The following is an 18,804-nucleotide window of genomic DNA, read 5'->3' on the forward strand; positions in this document are numbered from 1 at the left end:
CTGATTTCAAGTTGCACTACATATTTATATTAATAAAAACTTCATGGTATTGGCATAAAAGCAGATATGTTGATCAATGGAATCTACTTGAAGACTGAGACATAGACCAAAACATATGGACACCTAATATTTGATAAAGAAGCCATAAATATACAATTGAAAAAAAGAAAGCATCTTCAGCAAATGGTGCTGGTCTAAATGGATGTCAGCATATAGATGATTGCAAATAGATCCATATCCATCATCCTATGCAAAACTCAAGTCCAAGTAGTCAAAGGCTTCAACATAAAACCAGATACATTGAACCTGATAGAAGAGAAAGTGGGGGCTAACCTTGAACACATTGACACAGGAGATAACTTTTTTTATTTTATTATTTTTTTTTCCTTTTATTTTATTTTACAATACCATTCAGTTCTACATATCAGCCACAGATTCCCTTGTTCTCCCCACTCCTGCCCCCCTCCCCTTCCCCCCAGCACACTCCCTATTCCCACCTCCTCCAGGGCAAAGCCTCCCCACAAGACTGAGATCGACCTGGTAGACTCAGTCCAGGCAGGTCCAGTCCCCTCATCCCAGACTGAGCCAAGCGTCCCTGCATAAGCCCCAGGTTTCAAACATCCAACTCAAGCAATGAGCACAGGACCCGGTACCACTGCCTAGATGCCTCCCAAACAGATCAAGCCAATCAACTGTCTCACCTATTCAGAGGGCTCTTGAGCAGAACACCTGTAGTGCAGGCGCAGACACAAAGATCAACAATTAATAAGTGGGACCTCATGAAACCGAAATGCTTCTCTAAGGGAAAGGATACCATCTATCAAAGTGGCCACCTGCAGAATGGGAACACATTTTCACCAACTCCACATCTGACAAAAAAAATAATAATAATCCAATTAAAATGGGGAACAGATCTAAACAGAATTCTCAATAGCAGAAGTGGGAAGGAGCTAGGAATAGTAGAAGGAGGGGAAACTATGATCAGGTTATAATGTATGAGAAAGCAATCTGTTTTCAACAAAAGAAAAAATAATGAATGCAATCATACAACTTTATGGTCACTTATTGCAAATGTGAGTGTCCATGTTTTCAAATTTCATTTTTAGTCTTTACATTCCTTCCGATTTCTATTGATCTGAGCCCACTAACAGATGAAATAGCTCAAAATCTTATGGACAAGTATATCAGAAAAAAATCTTTCAATAGTTAAACTGCCAATTTTCCAAAGACAGTGAAAGCAGGCCCTTTTCCCATGGGCTATTCAGTTCCTGGTTGCTAGAAGTGGAAATTTTCTTCATGCCATTTGCCAATCCCTGGGGGTTTATATACAACAGATTAGTGATTTAGTCTCAATTGACTATGTTAAATATTGATCCTTAAAAAAGTCAGCTCCAGAATTTTCAAAACAAATACCTAACAATCATTAATTCCCATGACTTGTAGAAGCATCTTTCCCTCAGGGCTTGGCTTTGGAGAGGGTAGAAACACTGTGCTGTAGAACACAAACATGTTTCTGTAGAACTCACCAAGAGGAGAGCTGTAAAAACAACATTAGGTGGTTTGGGAATGACTCCCTCTCAAGATGTTTATTTTTGTGGGGTCACAATACAAGATCTGCGAGGGAACCAGAATGTTGCTTGGGAGAGATCATTCCTATTACAGCTATTCTAAAAACTTACTGCTCTACATCACAACTAAATGGCCCAGCTGTAACAGATTGAACAAGATAGAAATAAATGGCGAGTGTCTAACAATGACACAGCACATTTTATAAATGCATCTAGCAATGATTTCACACTGACTGCATTTCAAAGAATTTTATTTTTGTGATCTGAAGACATTATTACATTCAACTGGTAAATAAAGCAAACATATAGTAAATATTATGGTTGTCAGTATCCCATATGTGAAGAATTAAACAATGAATTAGTCATAAGTGTTTTCCTGACGAAAATGATTTGAAATTTTATATATAATTTAAAATTGTTTTGACATCATAATATAATTATATCATTTCCTGGGTTCCCTTTTCTTCCTGCAACCGTTCCTATGTACTCTGCTGCTTTCATTCAAATTCAGGGCCTCTTTTTCATTAATTGTTGTTACGTGTGTGTGCGCGCGCACGCGCGCGCGCACACACACCTAAATATAAAAAAAAAAAACCAACAAAACACCCTGCTTGGTCTGTGTACTGTTACCTGTATGTATGTTTTCAGGGCTACCCCTTTGGTTTTCAATAACTGGTGCACCTTCTCTGAGGAAGACTATTTCACTGACTCAGTGTTCCTCAGTTCCTGTGGTTCTTTGTCTAGAATTGAAGTCTCACCAACTTGATGCCTCAGTCTTTGTTTAACTAAAAGGGACTATAATTAAAGAGTGAGCTTATACTTCTTAATGAAATTTCAGAAATAAGCAGAAATTATGGAGACATTTCAAAATATAAATAGTAATTATTTTTAAAGTTTCATAAAATTGATAGCTGGCCATTACTAATCTGGGCTAAAAGCTGTTTTTAAAAGCTAAATTATAAATAGCCACTTTATTTTATGATCAGTGTTTTAATATTAAATGCTATACAAGTAATTTTCAGGACTTTGTTCTTTCTCTTTTTCTGTTTTACTTTTTTTTGTGTGTGTGTGTGTATGGACCAGTTAAAGTGAATTTTATTTACACACACACACACACAACTTTGAACTATATGACTGTTTTATTGACTCAAATCTGATAATGCCTAACATGATCTACCAAAGGTCTGGGTCTGGGCATCTTTTGTTTTGTTTTGCTTTGTTTTCAGTGCTTGAGATTGAATTTGGATCTGCAAATGTGAGGCAAATGGACAGTACTATCCTGTATCCTGGAGAGGTGCATTTTCAAATTTATGCTTTTGAGAATGTGATCATATGACCACATATAGACATTTACTGACAGTGGAAAGCATTTGAATCTTTGTGAGAAGTATATGCTAGTAAGATAGCCATTGCCCCTCCTGGCTGTGGGGTGAGGGGCTCTGCTTTTCATCTGTGGAACCTGTATTTGTTCCCCTGAGTTCCCCAGGAGCTAGCTGTCACCAAAGTGACTGTTAGGGCAGCATAAGGAAGCCATTCCAATAAGCTGTTCTGGTTACGAAACTGTGCCTTAGAATGAGACACACATTATAATTGATGAAAATCAGAAAAGCCAATGAAGCAACAGAAGCAGAGCACTCTCTAAAGCCGGATTCCTCCGTCGTACCACTTCACACAATTGGAGAGATAAATTATTTACACAGCTGCTCACTCCATGCTTACACTACTAGAGCATGAGCCCTGCGATGGCAAGAACTCTGTCAGTTGTATTGTATGCATCTTTAAAAACAAAAGCATTTAGGGGACTTTATATTTGTACCATTGCACATAAAAATTATGCATAGTTTTAATTATAAAATTTGGCAGCGAATAAATGAGGATGCATTGTTTTTCCACGGACTTGTGCTAAGCATACAAGTCACTTTCTTGCTTACCCTGCAAGTTCCTGTAAAGAGCTTAGCAGCATATCCTTGACCCCTTCAGTGACACTAGTTATGAAAGAAGACACCACCCATCCTCCATGATCGAGAAGCAGGCAGCCTATGGAGGGATGAGAATATCTCCTAACAACACAGGGAGTGTGCTGGTAGACCTCCTCATGGTAGTTCTAAGTAAAACAATGTCAGAAAACTAGGCACACGTTTTCCTTTAGAATGTGCTCACCTTATTAGTGGTTCATGAGTTCTGAAACAAAAAATCTATTAGGTTATATATGTAGGAAGTCAGACAGATTTTATATGGATTTTAATTAAGATTAAAACTGCAGTCACCATAATGTTGTATTATTTCTTTAGTATATGTTTATGTTTGTTTAGTGATGTCAAATAAATGTGTCTTGTTAAAAACATTTAACATTTTTTTCTAACAGTAACAATTGAATTGTCTTTTAAATCTTGTGTTCATCATGTTTATCACTTACTAGACTTAGTAAAGTGTTCTGCAGGATACTGATTCTCCATGAATAAACACAATGTCATTCTATGTTCAAAATGTCTTACGCTCATTTGCTGAAAGCAGATCCAGGTTTCAGGTTGAATTATGTGTCTTCAAGGGGAGACTTTCAATTTTTCCTGTTCTCTGCTTTCCTTAGACAGAGCTCTTTTTCTGAATAAACCGCCCAGGTCTGATGTTTACTGAAACACACAGTAAAATGCACTTTCAAAAAATTACATCAAATCATTGCAAAAGAACGTGGAACTTTTCTTTTAGATGACTTCTGTCTGACTCACATAATAGCTTAAGTAACTGCCTGGATCAAAACTGTAAGAACTATGAATTCCGTCGCATAGCGAGCTGCATTTTCCCAGATGACAGCCCTGCCTCTGCAGAGGTCTGAATGCACAACGCAGTTTTGACGGCCCCGACCCAGTGTTCCTGCCCCTCCCTACCTCATGTTTTGTCTTCCTTGCATGTGTCTACTTTTTGTAATTACTACACCAACTTCTCTAGTTAGAAGATTTTTGAGCTGCCAGAAATGAAAAGCTTTTAAACAGAAAGGGGTAACCTAATTAAATAGCATTCTGGAGGGCCATTAAAATAGGAAATATGAACAGAAAGGTTTGTGAAATTTTAAAGCCTGTGACTTCATGAGGTCATTTGCATATTGACCAAAATTTATCTCGCTTCAAGACATGCAGGTGGGATAAAATTCAATTTAGTTCACCATAGTGCTGATGTTAAATACCTGGAATTTGCATAAGTGCCAGAGGTCAAAGTTAATACCTAGTAAAACTATTCTCATTCCAGAAGCCAATTTGCAATTTTGGGGGTCTCCAGGGAACCTGCATTTTGGACTAAATGGATGTAAATGTGAGGGAGTCCCCACAGTATCCTTCTAGCTCAGTCATTCCTTTGTTGTTGGTTGATTTGTTTTGTTTTATTTGTATTACCAAGAATTTATAACAGAATCAGCCAGTTTAAGAGATGCACAAGGTGACTGTTGGCAGTGTGCAGGGCAGTGTTTACATGGTTTCTCCCTGTTGCTTCAGCCTCTTAGTATATTGGATTGTTCACCAACCATGAAGTTCCAGCGAGCTCAGCTGTCCAGAGTTTTAATGGCTCTTTTATTAGGTAATGATTGATTGACTCATTAGCTACGAGACTGAACTGGTTTCCACCGTTTACACATTTCTTAGAATTGCTACCTGTTTTTCAGTCGTGTGCTGTTAGATGTATGTCTGTGGAAGCACATTCAAGTATACTGACATCTGTTCCCATTCTAAAATACCCAGAAATGTGCATGTCTGCTTTACAATGCTTCCCACCTCTTCCTTTGCTGTCAATTCTCACTCCTGTTAATTTCTTGGAGCAGCATTTACTTTTCCACTCCGTTGCCCTCAAAATGAGTTCCTTACATGGTTGAGAGAAGCTCGGAGACTCCTATGCAGCAAGCCACAGGAGGCAAGACATGGTCTTTGGGGGTCACTGCACTGTCTGCATCTGCAGATCCTAGATACTTAACATTTGGAAGGTAGATATCCAGATGTGCAGCATTTTATTCTCAATAAGTGGTTTGTTTAGCAAACAATGTCATTTTGTACACATGAAACATAATGAGTTAGCCTAGGGGAAAAATGATTGGGGATAAAATACTAATATTTACCTCATTGAAAAAAAAAACTTTCTTGGAGGATCTGAAGGGTTTTTGTTGTATGATTTATTTAATGTCACTGTTATATTAAATTCAGGCCTTGTATTTGGGTGTGTATTTGAATAAAGACTATGTCACCTTGTAATGTTAGCAAAATGTTTTAGTTTCTAAGAAAAGTAAAATTTACTGGAATTTGAGACTAAAGATAAGAAACAAGCAATTATGTTCCAAATGTGATTACTAAATGTCATATATTTAATAAGAATCGTGTAAATAAAAGATAATAAAGCACATGAAATGCCTTTAAATGCTATCACATGCTTAAGTATAAAGATTCTTTTTATGCAGAAGCTCTACTCTTTTATTATTTCAGTTTGTGTTTGATCAAATCTTTGCCCATTTCTTTGTTGATTTCTCTCTCTCTTTTTTTTTTTAGTATGTTGTTAAGTAAAATGGAATTATGTTACTTTCCCCCTCCCATTCCTCCCTTCACCCCTTCCCATGCTGCCTCTTTTTCTTTGGTTATTTTTGTTACATACTTATATGTGTATAAAAGTGTATGCACACATCAGTAACTACAACTATCTGAGTCAGTGTTGTGGGTTTGTGTGTGTGTGTGTGTGTGTGTATGTGTGTGTGTGTGTGTGTGTGTGTGTGTGTGTGTGTGTGTGTGAGAGAGAGAGAGAGAGAGAGAGAGAGAGAGAGAGAGAGAGAGAGTATATGATTTCAAGCCTGGCCACTCTGCATTGGACCATCAGCATGGGCACTCATCTCTGGGAGAGGCTAATTCTCTCTTCTCCTGGTATGCAATGGTTGCCTGAAATTCTTTGTTTAGAAGTGTGAACCCACAAAGTTTTCCACCATTCACATTAACATGTCTACTGATCTTGCCATTGCTCTAGCCTTCTTTATGCAGCGAATTCTTGAAGACGCTTTCACCACAAACTTCCTGGAGTCCTGGAAACCCTTACAGTCTTTCCACCCTCCCTTCTGTGATGTTCCCTGAGCCATAGATGCAGGAGCTGTGTTTTAGATGTATCCATCAGGGCTGGGCTCCCCATGATTTGTTGATCTCTTCATTGTGTCCATTTGTGGCTTCTGTGATGTTCTCCATCAGCTCTGAGGAAAGGCTTCTTTGATAATGTGTTGTAGGGCCCCTTATCTTGGTTATACACATACGAGTAGAAGGTAGTCAGGAATCATGTGGGCCTAGCAAAGTGATAGAGGTAAATTCCTTTCTATTGCCCCTGACTTTAGTGACCTGGGAAGCTGAATAGAATTTCAGTAGCAGGCATAATTTCCTTCCTGTTGAGTTAAATCAAGCTAGACAACTGTTGGTTATTACACATGTGTGAATGCCATGTGTGCACCTTTGTAGAGTCTTCCCATGCTGGTCATTCTCCTTGTTCAGGGGTATTGCAGCTGTAGGACTGTTTGAGTGTGTGTGTGTGTGTGTGTGTGTGTGTGTGTGTGTGTCTGAGTGTCTGTGTGTGTGTGTATTTGTGTATGTATCTTCAAATTATTCATATGTGTGTATATATATTTATATGTGTATAATTTTAGGTAAATATAAAATAATATGATTTTTTGACGCCTTACGAAACAACCATGGTGTTATTTGTCCTTTATTTCTCCTTTTCCTTCTATACTGATCTTTTCCCCTCCTCCCCAGTTAGTCTCCATCTTGCTTTTCAGTTTCCCACTTCATATCACCTGTATTGAATTATTCCCATCTAATCTCACCCACTCCTTGGCCATGGGACTAATTTAACACTGCATTTTTACTATGTCTCAATTTTCACTGCAACCTGTGGATCCAGGTATGGAATTTTCCACTACAGCATGCTGGGACTCAGTTTTCAGATTATGGAAGATATTAGATTTAGAAATGTTGATCATATAAATATCCAGGAAGTCAGTGAAGCTGATAAATATCAGAGTGCATGCTATAGGAGTTATACAGGAACACCTAAGGAGGAAAAACAGCATCTTCATCAAACAATTCCAGGAAATGAGGGTTTTTAGTTTTATGAAGTTCTAGTTGTTAATTTTTGGGTTTAATTATGGGGCAAGTAGAGTCCTGTTCACAAAGTTCTTTCTTGCACCTTATCATAGGAAGGTCTCTGCCTGTTTTCTTCTAGCAGTTTTAGCATTCTTGGTTTCAAATTGAGGCCTTTGATCCACTTGGATATAATCATTGTGCTAGATAATAGACACAGGCCAAATTTCATTCTTCTGACTATGGATGTTCCATTTCCCAGCATCATTTGTTGAAGATGCTGTCTTTCCTCCTTAAAATTTCCTAAATACCCCCATAGCATGTACTCTGCTATTTGCCAGCTTCACTGCCTTCCTGGATATTTATATGATGAATGTCTCTAAAACTAATATCCAACATCCTCCATAATCTGAAACCTTCTCAGTCCCAGCATGATGCAGTAGTGGAAAATTCCATACCTGAATCCACAGGTTTCACTGAAATTTAAGGAACAATAAAAATACAGTGTAAGACTAATCCCAGACCTTCATGTAGCATTTATTTCATGTTCAGAGTTGGGTCCCATCCCCTAGAAGTAGTGTTGTATATGCTACAAACATATACTCTGGAAAAATAGAAAGCTGAAATCTTAAGTACACCTTGTCCCAAACATGCTAGCTTCGGAATATTCCACCCATGCTAGAAATACTCTTAGGCAGAGATCCTCTTCTGTTTATCATTGCATCTCTAGCATCTTGGGATAAGAATACTAGGGTACCTAGCAAGTACTTGCAATAGGATAAAAGGGAGAGAAAACAAGGCTCCCAAACATGTAAACTTTAAAGTTCCAAGCACCAACCACCACTCAAATTAGTCATGAGAGTCTAACTGCATTTGATCCAGTCCTCTGCCCTGTTCTTCCTCACTGGCCTTTTGACTGGCAGCTTAATCACCTGGTGTAGTTTTGGGTTTTGTTTTTTTTTAACTCTTTGATGACCCACTACCCAGCTCCTAAATAAATACACAGAGACTTATTCCTACTTATGAATGCCCAACCTTAGCTTGGCTTGTTTTTAGGGAGCTTTTCTAACTTAAATTATATTGTTTCTCTTTAACTACATTTTGCCTCTGAGCTTTTTACCTTTCTTTATTCCTTATATATTTCTTTCCTTCTTTCTCTGTGGCTGGCTGGGTGGCTGTGTGGCTGGGTGGCTAGGTGGCTGGGTGGCTGAGTGGCTGGCCCCTGTCATCCTCCTCTCCTCCTTTTGTCGCTCCTCCCTCTCCTCTTTTCTAGATTTCTCCTATCTGTTCTCTCTCCACCAGCACCGCTTTTTTCTCTCTCTTGCCTAGCTGTTAGCCATTCATCCCGTTATTAGACCAATCAGGGGTTTTAGACAGGCAAAGTAACACAGCTTCACAGAGTTAAACAAATGCAATATAAAAGAATGCAACGTATCTTTGCATCATTAAACAAATATTCCACAGCATAAATGAATGTAATACATCTTTAATATTCTACAACAATTTGATTTTTATTATTCTGTCAAGATTTGTGATGCAAAGCAAAAAAAAAAAAATGACTCATATTTGAAACCTATGTTCAGCCATTATCTGCTGTAAATAAGGTAAGGAAGTCTCTGTGGCTAGGGTTGAAAGCCCCAATAGATCTCAGATCCTGAGAAAGTGGTAAGAGTACAGGCTAAACCACATGAAGTTGGCTGGTAATAAAGAAAGGTAATTTCCATCTCTCAGGAGCTATCTCCCTGTTTTTAGTGAAGGAGTCTGAGAATTATCATTGATGTCAGCTGTCTGTCATGTTTACCAACCTGCCTGATATACTGACCAGCAAAGTTTTAAGTGGAATTCAACACACAAGATATTCTCTGAGGGGGAAAGGAAAACACAAAATCTTAAAGTACTTTGCATATATCTGTTATGTTATTGAGTGATATAACCAACACCTGATTTTTTCTGACAAAGGTCTAGAATAGATTTAGAGTGTCCACACTTTGTCTTGGATGACTAGAGAATAATTTTTTTAATTAAAAAGAAGTTAGATTTTCAAGCATAATATCTAGTTATGGGATTGGAGGTAGGGAAGAAGATTAAAGGGCCTTTCACATTGTGTTGATACTCCATTAGACTGTTGATCCTGCAGTTACACTTTCCTTGGGCCTTCTACTGGTGTCTCACATGTAGAGTCCTTGGTACTACAATGTTCCACAGAAAAGAGGGAGGAATTATTGTTCCCTTGTAGTGTGAGAAAGACATTCTTGGACAAGAGGAAATAGGTGACAGTATAGTCATAAGGCTTTGCAACTCTCCGGGCATACAATTTACAAAAGCTTGAAAAGCATCCAATGATTGGCATTAGTATGATCCTTCAATAATTACATCTTCTCTCTATGTGAAAAACATCCTTAGTGTTCTGACTCTGTTTCTTTTCACTTTTTATAAGATAATTATGAAAATTTCATAATGGATAATGCTTATCTAAAAATTTGTGCATCATTAATGTTATTTAAATGTTTAATATATTTTAATCCTTTTAACAACTGACTGTTATCATTTCCTAGTGAGTTTAATAAGGCATGAATTATGTTAAATTGACAATTTCATTTCACACATATCTTGCTTAGCAACATTCTCTTATCTCAGATACCTTTACAAGCAAGGAGCCTTGTCACGTGGGTTCCTGTCGTGGGCCTTCATCCATACTGTTGTCAGACAAGTACTTGTCATTCTCCATTTTTGTGGATTTTTGTACAAATTGCCTTCTAAATAAAATTACTGGTTTTGTTTCTACCATGTGAATTCAGCCTCTAGAAACAGATTTAAGAAAAATAGATAATATTGGTTAATGTAAATATCATTTTAAAGTAAATCTCACAATGAAAAACAGATTTTTAATTTTTATTACATATATTCCATTGACAAATACCGTCATGCAAATACAACCTGGAATACTTGAACTCTTTGCCACAGAAAAAGAGGTAAAATACCAAAATCCCACATAACAATTTTAATAATATAAAAATTTTCACCTAAATTAGCCCACAAACAAACAAAATCCTCTTAGAAGTAATCTCTAGGATCCATGTTTTAGTCATGCAAGCGTACTGGTAATATAAAGGAGCTGCAATGAATTTTTACCACTGTGCCTGTCCTTTGTAGTCTCCTTCCTAGGGCCTTTGATTAAAGGATGATGCCTGAGTCTATACCAATATTTTACCACAGCTCGAAATGTAGCAGTAGAAAATCTTTTTTAATTAACTACACTCTGCTCTGACTAGAGCTGTATATGCCCTTGGTATGGGCCCAAAACACAGGGTGTGGGGAGAGAGAAAGCCTATTGTGCAACCTCTAAAGGAGACACAGTGTGCTCCATGTGGGCTTCACTGCAGTCTGTCCATTGGTTATGTAGATGGGCGGATCCACTCTGAGCTTTTGCATGGCTGGAAGCCTGTGATCGGGCACTGTCTTCACTGGGCTTCGGTTCTGCCTAGGAGTATGCTTTGGTGCCTCGGAAGCTGCCAGCAGCCGAGCAAGTTGCTCAGAGAATGAACTCCTTCCCCAGGAATCTTTGTATGAAGTCTACTTTGCTGTCTTTGCTGTCTCCTAAATAAAATGGATAACTCACTAAAGGTCAGGGGCAACTTTCCCACTTAATTATCATGGTGACAACTGACCTTTTTCTTAAAGTGTTGTGTTGAATTCATTCTCTTGGGAGAAGACTAATTTTAGTGGTATCTTGCTTTTTCTTCTGTCCAACAAAATCTGGCACGTAGAATACCAAGCTAATGATATATTATATTCAGCGAACATTGAATTTAACATTTAGATTATACGGCCATAGTCTGACTTAATCCTCTTCTCTCTAACATGCTAATTTCCCCCACATCTCCTGCTTTTGTGGCAACACAAGAATGTGGTGTGTGTCTTAGCACTGTCTATGGCAGGCTGCTTGTGTCTCAGCAGGCCAGGCTGCACCACTGTGTCCCCATGGTACACACCTGAATTATCACATTGTTAATGAGCTGGAGCATTTTCATGTTTTGCAGTTAAATATAAAATTCCAAACCACAAACTAAACCTCAAGTGTACAGTACCTTTTTTTTCCCCTTTCCTTTCCTTTTATTTTGTTTTTTACAGTTTCTGTTGCCAGAGATTCTGGCTTTTTTTTTTTTTTTTTTTTTTCTTGTCCCTTTGCTATCTCTCTTTTCTGTACAAGATATAGCAGAAAGCAGTAACTTTCAAGGCCAAGGAAACTGGGAAGCTTCACTACCTAATTAAACTCTGTAAAAGCAAGTTCTAAAAGATGGAAATGGACAAGAGGAACTCTAACCTACTGCCGACAGTTAGCATATCCCTGACTGTGGGATGGGCCTGGCTGCCCAGTTCCTGAAAGAGTCTGGCACTTTTCTGTATGGGTGTCAATTGTCCTGTGGCTTACAGATGACAGTGTTACCTCTAAGACTGTGTCCATAGTCCCATGGGAGCAGTGATGACAGGGGAAGGACAAAAGTGTCTTCCAGGATATTTAGTTTGCACTCACCTTTCCCAGCAGCTTCATCACTTACTTACACTGCCAGCTTTTACCTCAGAATTCATGCAATGAAAGCTAAAGAATAGAGAGAATAGAAATGTTTCATTGTTCCTTTGATACAATGGGGAGATGTAGGGTTTTACTGATGAAGAAGTGGAGAAATCAAATTAAAACCCTCTTAGTTTCTTTTCTGGGGAAGCTATTTCTCCCTCTCAGCATTCCTTACTTGTCTCCTTTGTGTAGGGTTAGGACCTCATAAGCACTCGCCCATCCGAGTTAGTGTGTTTATTGGGATTGTCCATGTGCAGTCCTTGCTTAGACAATCATGTTGGTGAAAATATATGGGTGTAGCCTCTAACATTCCTAGAAGAGACAATCTCACAACGAACTCCCTATTCCTCTGGCTCTTAGAATCTTTCCACCTCTTATGCAATGATCCCTGAGTCTTAGATGCAAGAGTTGTGCTGGAAATGTTATGATTTGGTACTGAGATACCACTCTGTATTTTGAATTTAACCCATTTATATCCAACATTTATAGGTACTGACTGAGTACTGTCAAGGTGATGTTTTCTGGTTGTTTTATATATCTTCTGCTCCATTCTTGCTATCCTTTTACATGATTCCATGTTTTTATCTAGCGATGTGATTTGATTACATGTTTTTTTTATGTTTTTAATATCTTTTATATGTTTTTATTTTGTAGTTAGAAGAAGTTCTGTATTAAACGAGGCTATTTAAGCTGATAATAATTTAGACCTCAGGCAGAGCCAGGCGGATCTCTGTGAGTTCGAGGCCAGCCTGGGCTACCAAGTGAGTCCCAGGAAAGGAGCAAAGCTACACAGAGAAACCCTGTCTCGAAAAAAACAAAAAACAAAAAACAAAAAAAAAAAAAAATTAGACCTCATAAACAATATTCACTTTCCCCATTTTATGTTTTTGGTGTCAAAATTATTTCATTTTATTTTGTTCATCAAGTAAAATATTTTGAAGCTATTTTTTAATCTTCATACTAAATACATAATTGATTTATATGCAATGTTTAAGAAAAGAGGGTAATCTGAATTTAACTGTGTGTGTGTGTGTGTGTGTGTGTATGTGTGTATCCACTGTGTTTTATTCTTTCATCTGTTTTTAATGTTGCTAAATTACTGAGTAGCCTGGTGTTTCTCTTTAAGCTTGAAGGCTTCCCTCCATCATGTATTGGTTTTTAAAAGAGAGGGCTCAAGGGTGAATAATGCTCAGATTTGCTTGTCTGGGAATTCTTTATCTATTTCTCACTTCTGGACTTCTATGCCATATAAACTGTGTTTCATGGGAGTGTTTTTCTTCCTCTTCTGCTGTCTTAATAAATTATCCTCTATCTCATGGATTGTGAACATTCTACTGCGAAATCTACGACTGAGTCAAGTGATAACCCATATATATGATGTGTGTTTTCTTGATACTTTCATAATCTCTATCATCTTTTATTTTTGACCATTTGATTATAATATGTAGTGGTGCAGTCTTCTTCACATTGATACTGGCTAGCTTGTCCTTTCTATACCTGGGCATGTAAATTCATCTGTAAATTTGAGAAATTTTCATCTATTATTGATTTAAATATTCTTTCTGTCCATTATCTGTCTCTTTTTCCTTTCTTGCTTGTAAAATTAGAACATCTGTTCCTCATTGGTTCCCTATAAATCATCTATACTTTCTCAGTCATTTTCATTATTTTTCTCCCTCTCCCCTCTTTATTATTTGGAAAATGGATTTTTTTCTACTCTGATAAATGCTACTGTTGATTTTTTATTTCATTAATTTTATTGCCAACTAAAATTTTCACTTTACACTTACTTTAATATTTTTTTAATAATTTCAATTTGTCTGCTAATTTTAATATCTTGATTTTATTGACTTCTCTATTTTCTTAAACATCTCTGAGTTTCCATAAATAAATATTTTAAATTATTCATCAAACAGTTTGTGTTTCAATCTTTGGTGTAGATTCTGGAGGATTATTGTGTCTTGATAGGCCTCTTGATTTTGTTAAATTCTTGATAATTTACATTGATGTCCATGTGTTCCATAGAGCAATTGTTTCTCTTACATTTTGCAAACTAATTTTGATGTGGTAAAACTTCACAGTCTTCTTCCCAATGGGGCAGGCAGTCAGTAGGGGAACTACAGCCATGTAGCCTCTGTACACTGCTGTCAGAGGTCAGTGAGTAAGAGGAGGTCGGCAGAATGCTACAGAGATCCTTAGCAGCCAAGGCTCTCAAAATCTGCTGTGGCAGTGAATTTGTTGAGTGTGGTAATCAGGTTTAGCCAGTCACTTTTCCCCCTTTCACCAGGGAGAGAAATTGTGTCTGAGACGGTCCCTTTTGGCATCAGGGTTGTCTTTTAGGACATTTCACAGTGCTTGCAGCATCAGTCAGATGTTAAGTCACCTACAGAGCAGATGCCTGAAGCACAGGGACATGTGGGTGGGCTGTCTTTGGGGTCTGGACAATAATTGACTACTTTTTGGTAATAGCATGCAGCTGTATTGGTAATCTTATGCACAGCAAGGGAACCCAAACATGTTACAATAGCTAGGACCCAGATCATAGGCACACCGAGACATGGAGGCTCTAGGGTCTTAAAGACCAATGCAAACTGTTGCAGTATGGCAGTGGCCCATTGTAAGCTGTAGAAATATATGTTACAGCCACAGAACCCATGTCGAGAGTATGGGCGCTCTCTAATGGCCTCAGCTTGGGAATGCAGCATGCCTGTGTTTGGCAAAGGAGTGACAATAGTGACTGCTTCTTGAAGCCTGATGGTATTCAGCCACATCTAAGAGAGGCAGATGGGCCTCATTACATGGCACTTTTTGAAGTGTTTATTTATTTCCAGCAATCTGTATCTCTATAATTGGGTTTATCAGGCTACCTTTTTGAAGAGTAAATTCCTCTAACTGTGCAAGAAGGTTTATCTATTTATGTGTCATCACAGTGCATTGCACTGATAAATGTTTCCAACACATTCTTTCTCCCCTAACCCCAATTGTAATACTTTCTTTAATGAACTTCAGCAAAACTGTGTAAGAGAAGTCCCTAGTTAAGATCTGTAGACTTAGAGTTCTAATTAGTGTACTTCTGTGGCTCTTTTCTTGCCTGTAAAATGGTGATAAGCATTCAGCTTGCCTCCTAGGACTTCTGACTTACTTCTTAATTAATAAGGAAATAATGAAGCAAGCTTATGCTTCCACACTGATACCTCTATTCTCTTACGTTTGCCATTGCACTTCTTAGGCCCTTTTCCTTGCTCATATATATAGCCATCCAGGCCCAAGAATTCCTACAAGGCCGTATCTGTACTTCCGTCCATGTATATGATTCTATACAATTAAGCACTAGTTTCTGAATTCTGTAGACGATGAGAAGATATCTAGTTGCCTACTATCTTCAGTCTACTATTTGTACCTCCATACATGTCCCTAAAATCCTACCCACAAAAAAAATCATTCTGTGATTCTTGGAAAGAATGCCATACACTGGAAATTGTACACACAAGATTGAATTTAACACTTTACACTATTATGTTTAAACTGTTTACTGAGCACTTGAGATGTTTACTTGTAAGTAAGTAATTACATGCAAATAAGTAATGAAGAGCAATATTCCTAATTCAAATGCTTGGAGCCAGAAGTATTTTGTAACTTAGATTTTAAACCTTTAGGATTTTGCATGCAACTGATAAGATCATTTGGAAATGGGACACAGTTCTTACCATGAAATTCCTTTATGGGTCATGAACACTTTTATTATGCAGCCTGTAATAATTTTACACATGTACTACTGGTATTATACTATAATACATTATATGAGACCACATATGGAAATTTCCATTTACACTATCATATTCTGATCCAAAACACTTTTGATTTTAAGATGCTTGGATTGGAGTTTTAGGAATGATAATGTGTAGAACAATGGTAGAAAAAGATGTCAAGCTTTATAAGCCATCAAGAAAAAAAATCATTCTTTGGTTGATGGACATCTAGGTTATTTCCAGTTTCTTGCTATTATGAATAATGCTACTGTGAACATTCTTGAGCAAGTCTCCTTGTGGTATATATCTTTTGGGTATATGCCCAAGAGTGGTATAGCTGGATCTTGAGGTAGAGTGATTCCCAATTTTCTGAGAAACCTCCATATTGATTTCCAGCTTGGCTGTACAAGTTTGCACACCCACCAGCAGTGGAGGAGTGTTCCTCCTTGCTCCACGTCTTCTCCAACATAAGCTGTCATTTGTGTTTTTTGTCTTAGCCATTTTGACAGGTGTAGGAAGGTATCTCAGAGTCATTTTGATTTGTATTTCCCTGATGGCTAAGGATGTTGAACAATTATTTAAGTGTATCTCAGCCATTTGATATTCTTTTGTTGACAATTCTCTGTCCTCCTTTTTCAATTGGATTATTTAGTTTTATGTTGTCTAGTTTCTTCAGTTCTTTATATATTTTGGAAATCAAGTCCTTTGTCAGATGTGGATTGATAAAAATCTTTTCCCATTTTATGGGCTGCCGTTTTGTCCTATTGATGGTGTCTTTTGCCTACAGAAGCTTTTCAGTTACATGAGGTCACATTTATTAATTCTTGATCTTAGTGCCTATGCTACTTGTGTTCTATTCAGGAAGTTGTCTCCTGTGCCGATGTGTCCAAGGTTCTTTCCCACTTTCTTTTCTGTCAAGTTCAGTGTAACTGGATTTATGTTGAGCTCTTTAGATAAGGATCTATGTCCCTAATGCTTTGGCTGACTTCCATGAACCTATGCCTCATACTGGGTTGCCTTGCCCAGCCTTAATACAAGGTGAGGAGTTTAGTCCTACCTCCACTTGATAGACTATGCTTTGTTGACATGCATGGGAGGTCTGCCCCCATCTGAACAGAAATAGAAGGAAATGTTTTGGGGGAGACAGGAGGGAAGTGGAGGAAGGGATGGGTGAAGTAGAAGGAGGGAAAATTACACTCAAGATGTAAAATAAATGAATAAATTTAATTAATAAATAAGAAAGGAATCTTTTGCTATGGTTGTAAAGTCATTTAAGTATTTGGTTGCTTTCCCCCACTCCACCAATCTAGTTGTCTCCCTAGTCCAACAACCAAGGAACAGGAAGACAGAAGGCATTAAACCAATCAGGAACTTTTCTTTTGTCTGACAATATAATCCTATATGACCATTTTCTGATCTGGTCCACCCAGTGTTTTATGGATTTTATTGTTTCTTTGTAGGTTCAAGGCAATTATGATGTGACACGCTATGAAAATATTTTCTCTCTGTTCTGGATTCTGGAGCAACTTCTTCAACAAGAAACCCAGGGAGATCCCACTTTACACATTGATCACAGCAGCCCAGAAATCCAGACATTTCTTCAGAAGCATGATGAAACCATCTTCCAACTTTCAGATGCGTTTCCTTTATTTACTTTTTACTTATGGAGACTGGGCATTCTCTTGAACTCAGAAGAGATGGAGACTGTTGAGAATGAGTCATTTCCTTAGCAGTCTACCATATATCAGAAAATGGTGTGCTTAAATTTTTTCAAAGATGTTTTTAAATGAGTAATTTAAACTGATTGACCAACCTAATTATTAACTAAATTTAGTGATAAGTCTTTTGCAGAGGAGAAGATGAATCGCTGTTCTATATTACAATCAGGCAATTTCAGTTAACAATGCCCCTCATACTCATGCATTGTATTTTACTTCACTCAATAGTCTAGCTCTGTTCTCTAAAATGAACCAACAATTGTCTATTTTGTAATATGTAGTAAATTGTGAAAATTCCCATCTGATATAAATGTACAAATTATAAAGAAATACAGATTAAACTTCTGTCATTTAACACATTTAAATACAAGATTTAAGTAAATGATAAAAAATAAAAATTTATTCTGCAGTTGTACTCATGTCATTTTCCTCTTGAAGAATAGTTCTACAAAAGGAGAAAAGGCTTTGGAAACAAATGGTTTTTAATTTCACATAATCAACATATTTGTTAAGTATTTTTGAAGTATTAATTAGTTCTTTAAAATGTCTGTTTTTAAAACAAATTTTCTGTTGATTAAAAACATTATTGCCCCTATGATTGTTAAAATGTTGTAAAGTTGCATATTATTAAGTCATTAGGGATGCTTTTATAAATTTTAATATCCTCCAAGAAATACACTTTATACTTATTAAAAGTACTGGGTTGAATTTTTCCATTACCCAATTTTCTTTACTTCATTTCAGTTATTAAAATTATAACAGACAAGCTTAATGAGCATACATTTTGTACTTTTCTATTGTGCAATTTAAAGAAAATATAATGTAATTTTCTTTCCTTTGTTAATTATGTACAATTCTGTTTTATAAGTTAATTATCATTTCCAGATGTCATTAGTACTAAAAAATAAACTTTGCTATTTTCTTCTATAATGTATATAAAATTATATCATCTTCTAGGATTATTTTTGGAATTATTTACTGGAGAATCTGTTATAAAAAAAAAAAACTCTGCATGAAATGGCTGCATAAACAAGACCAGAAAATGGCAATATCAATGGACATATTAACATGGAAGGGAGAAAATTTCCTGGGGTCTCACCCCTAGAT

The 18,804-nt window shown here is 37.1% G+C and overlaps 1 protein-coding gene across 1 annotated transcript in view; it reads left to right on the plus strand.

The window, feature by feature from the left end:
• The window catches only part of Mei4 (meiotic double-stranded break formation protein 4), a 134,228-nt gene extending 115,841 nt beyond the window's left edge, over positions 1-18,387 (plus strand). The window contains exon 5 of the mRNA XM_037208232.1: positions 17,440-18,387. Coding sequence (XP_037064127.1) covers positions 17,440-17,709 — 270 coding nt within the window. The 3' untranslated portion in view covers positions 17,710-18,387. The remainder of the gene's footprint in view (positions 1-17,439) is intronic.
• The last annotated feature ends 417 nt before the right edge of the window (positions 18,388-18,804 follow it).

Source organism: Peromyscus leucopus, chromosome 7 (assembly GCF_004664715.2).
Source record: "Peromyscus leucopus breed LL Stock chromosome 7, UCI_PerLeu_2.1, whole genome shotgun sequence".
NCBI classification, from domain to species: Eukaryota; Metazoa; Chordata; class Mammalia; order Rodentia; family Cricetidae; genus Peromyscus; species Peromyscus leucopus.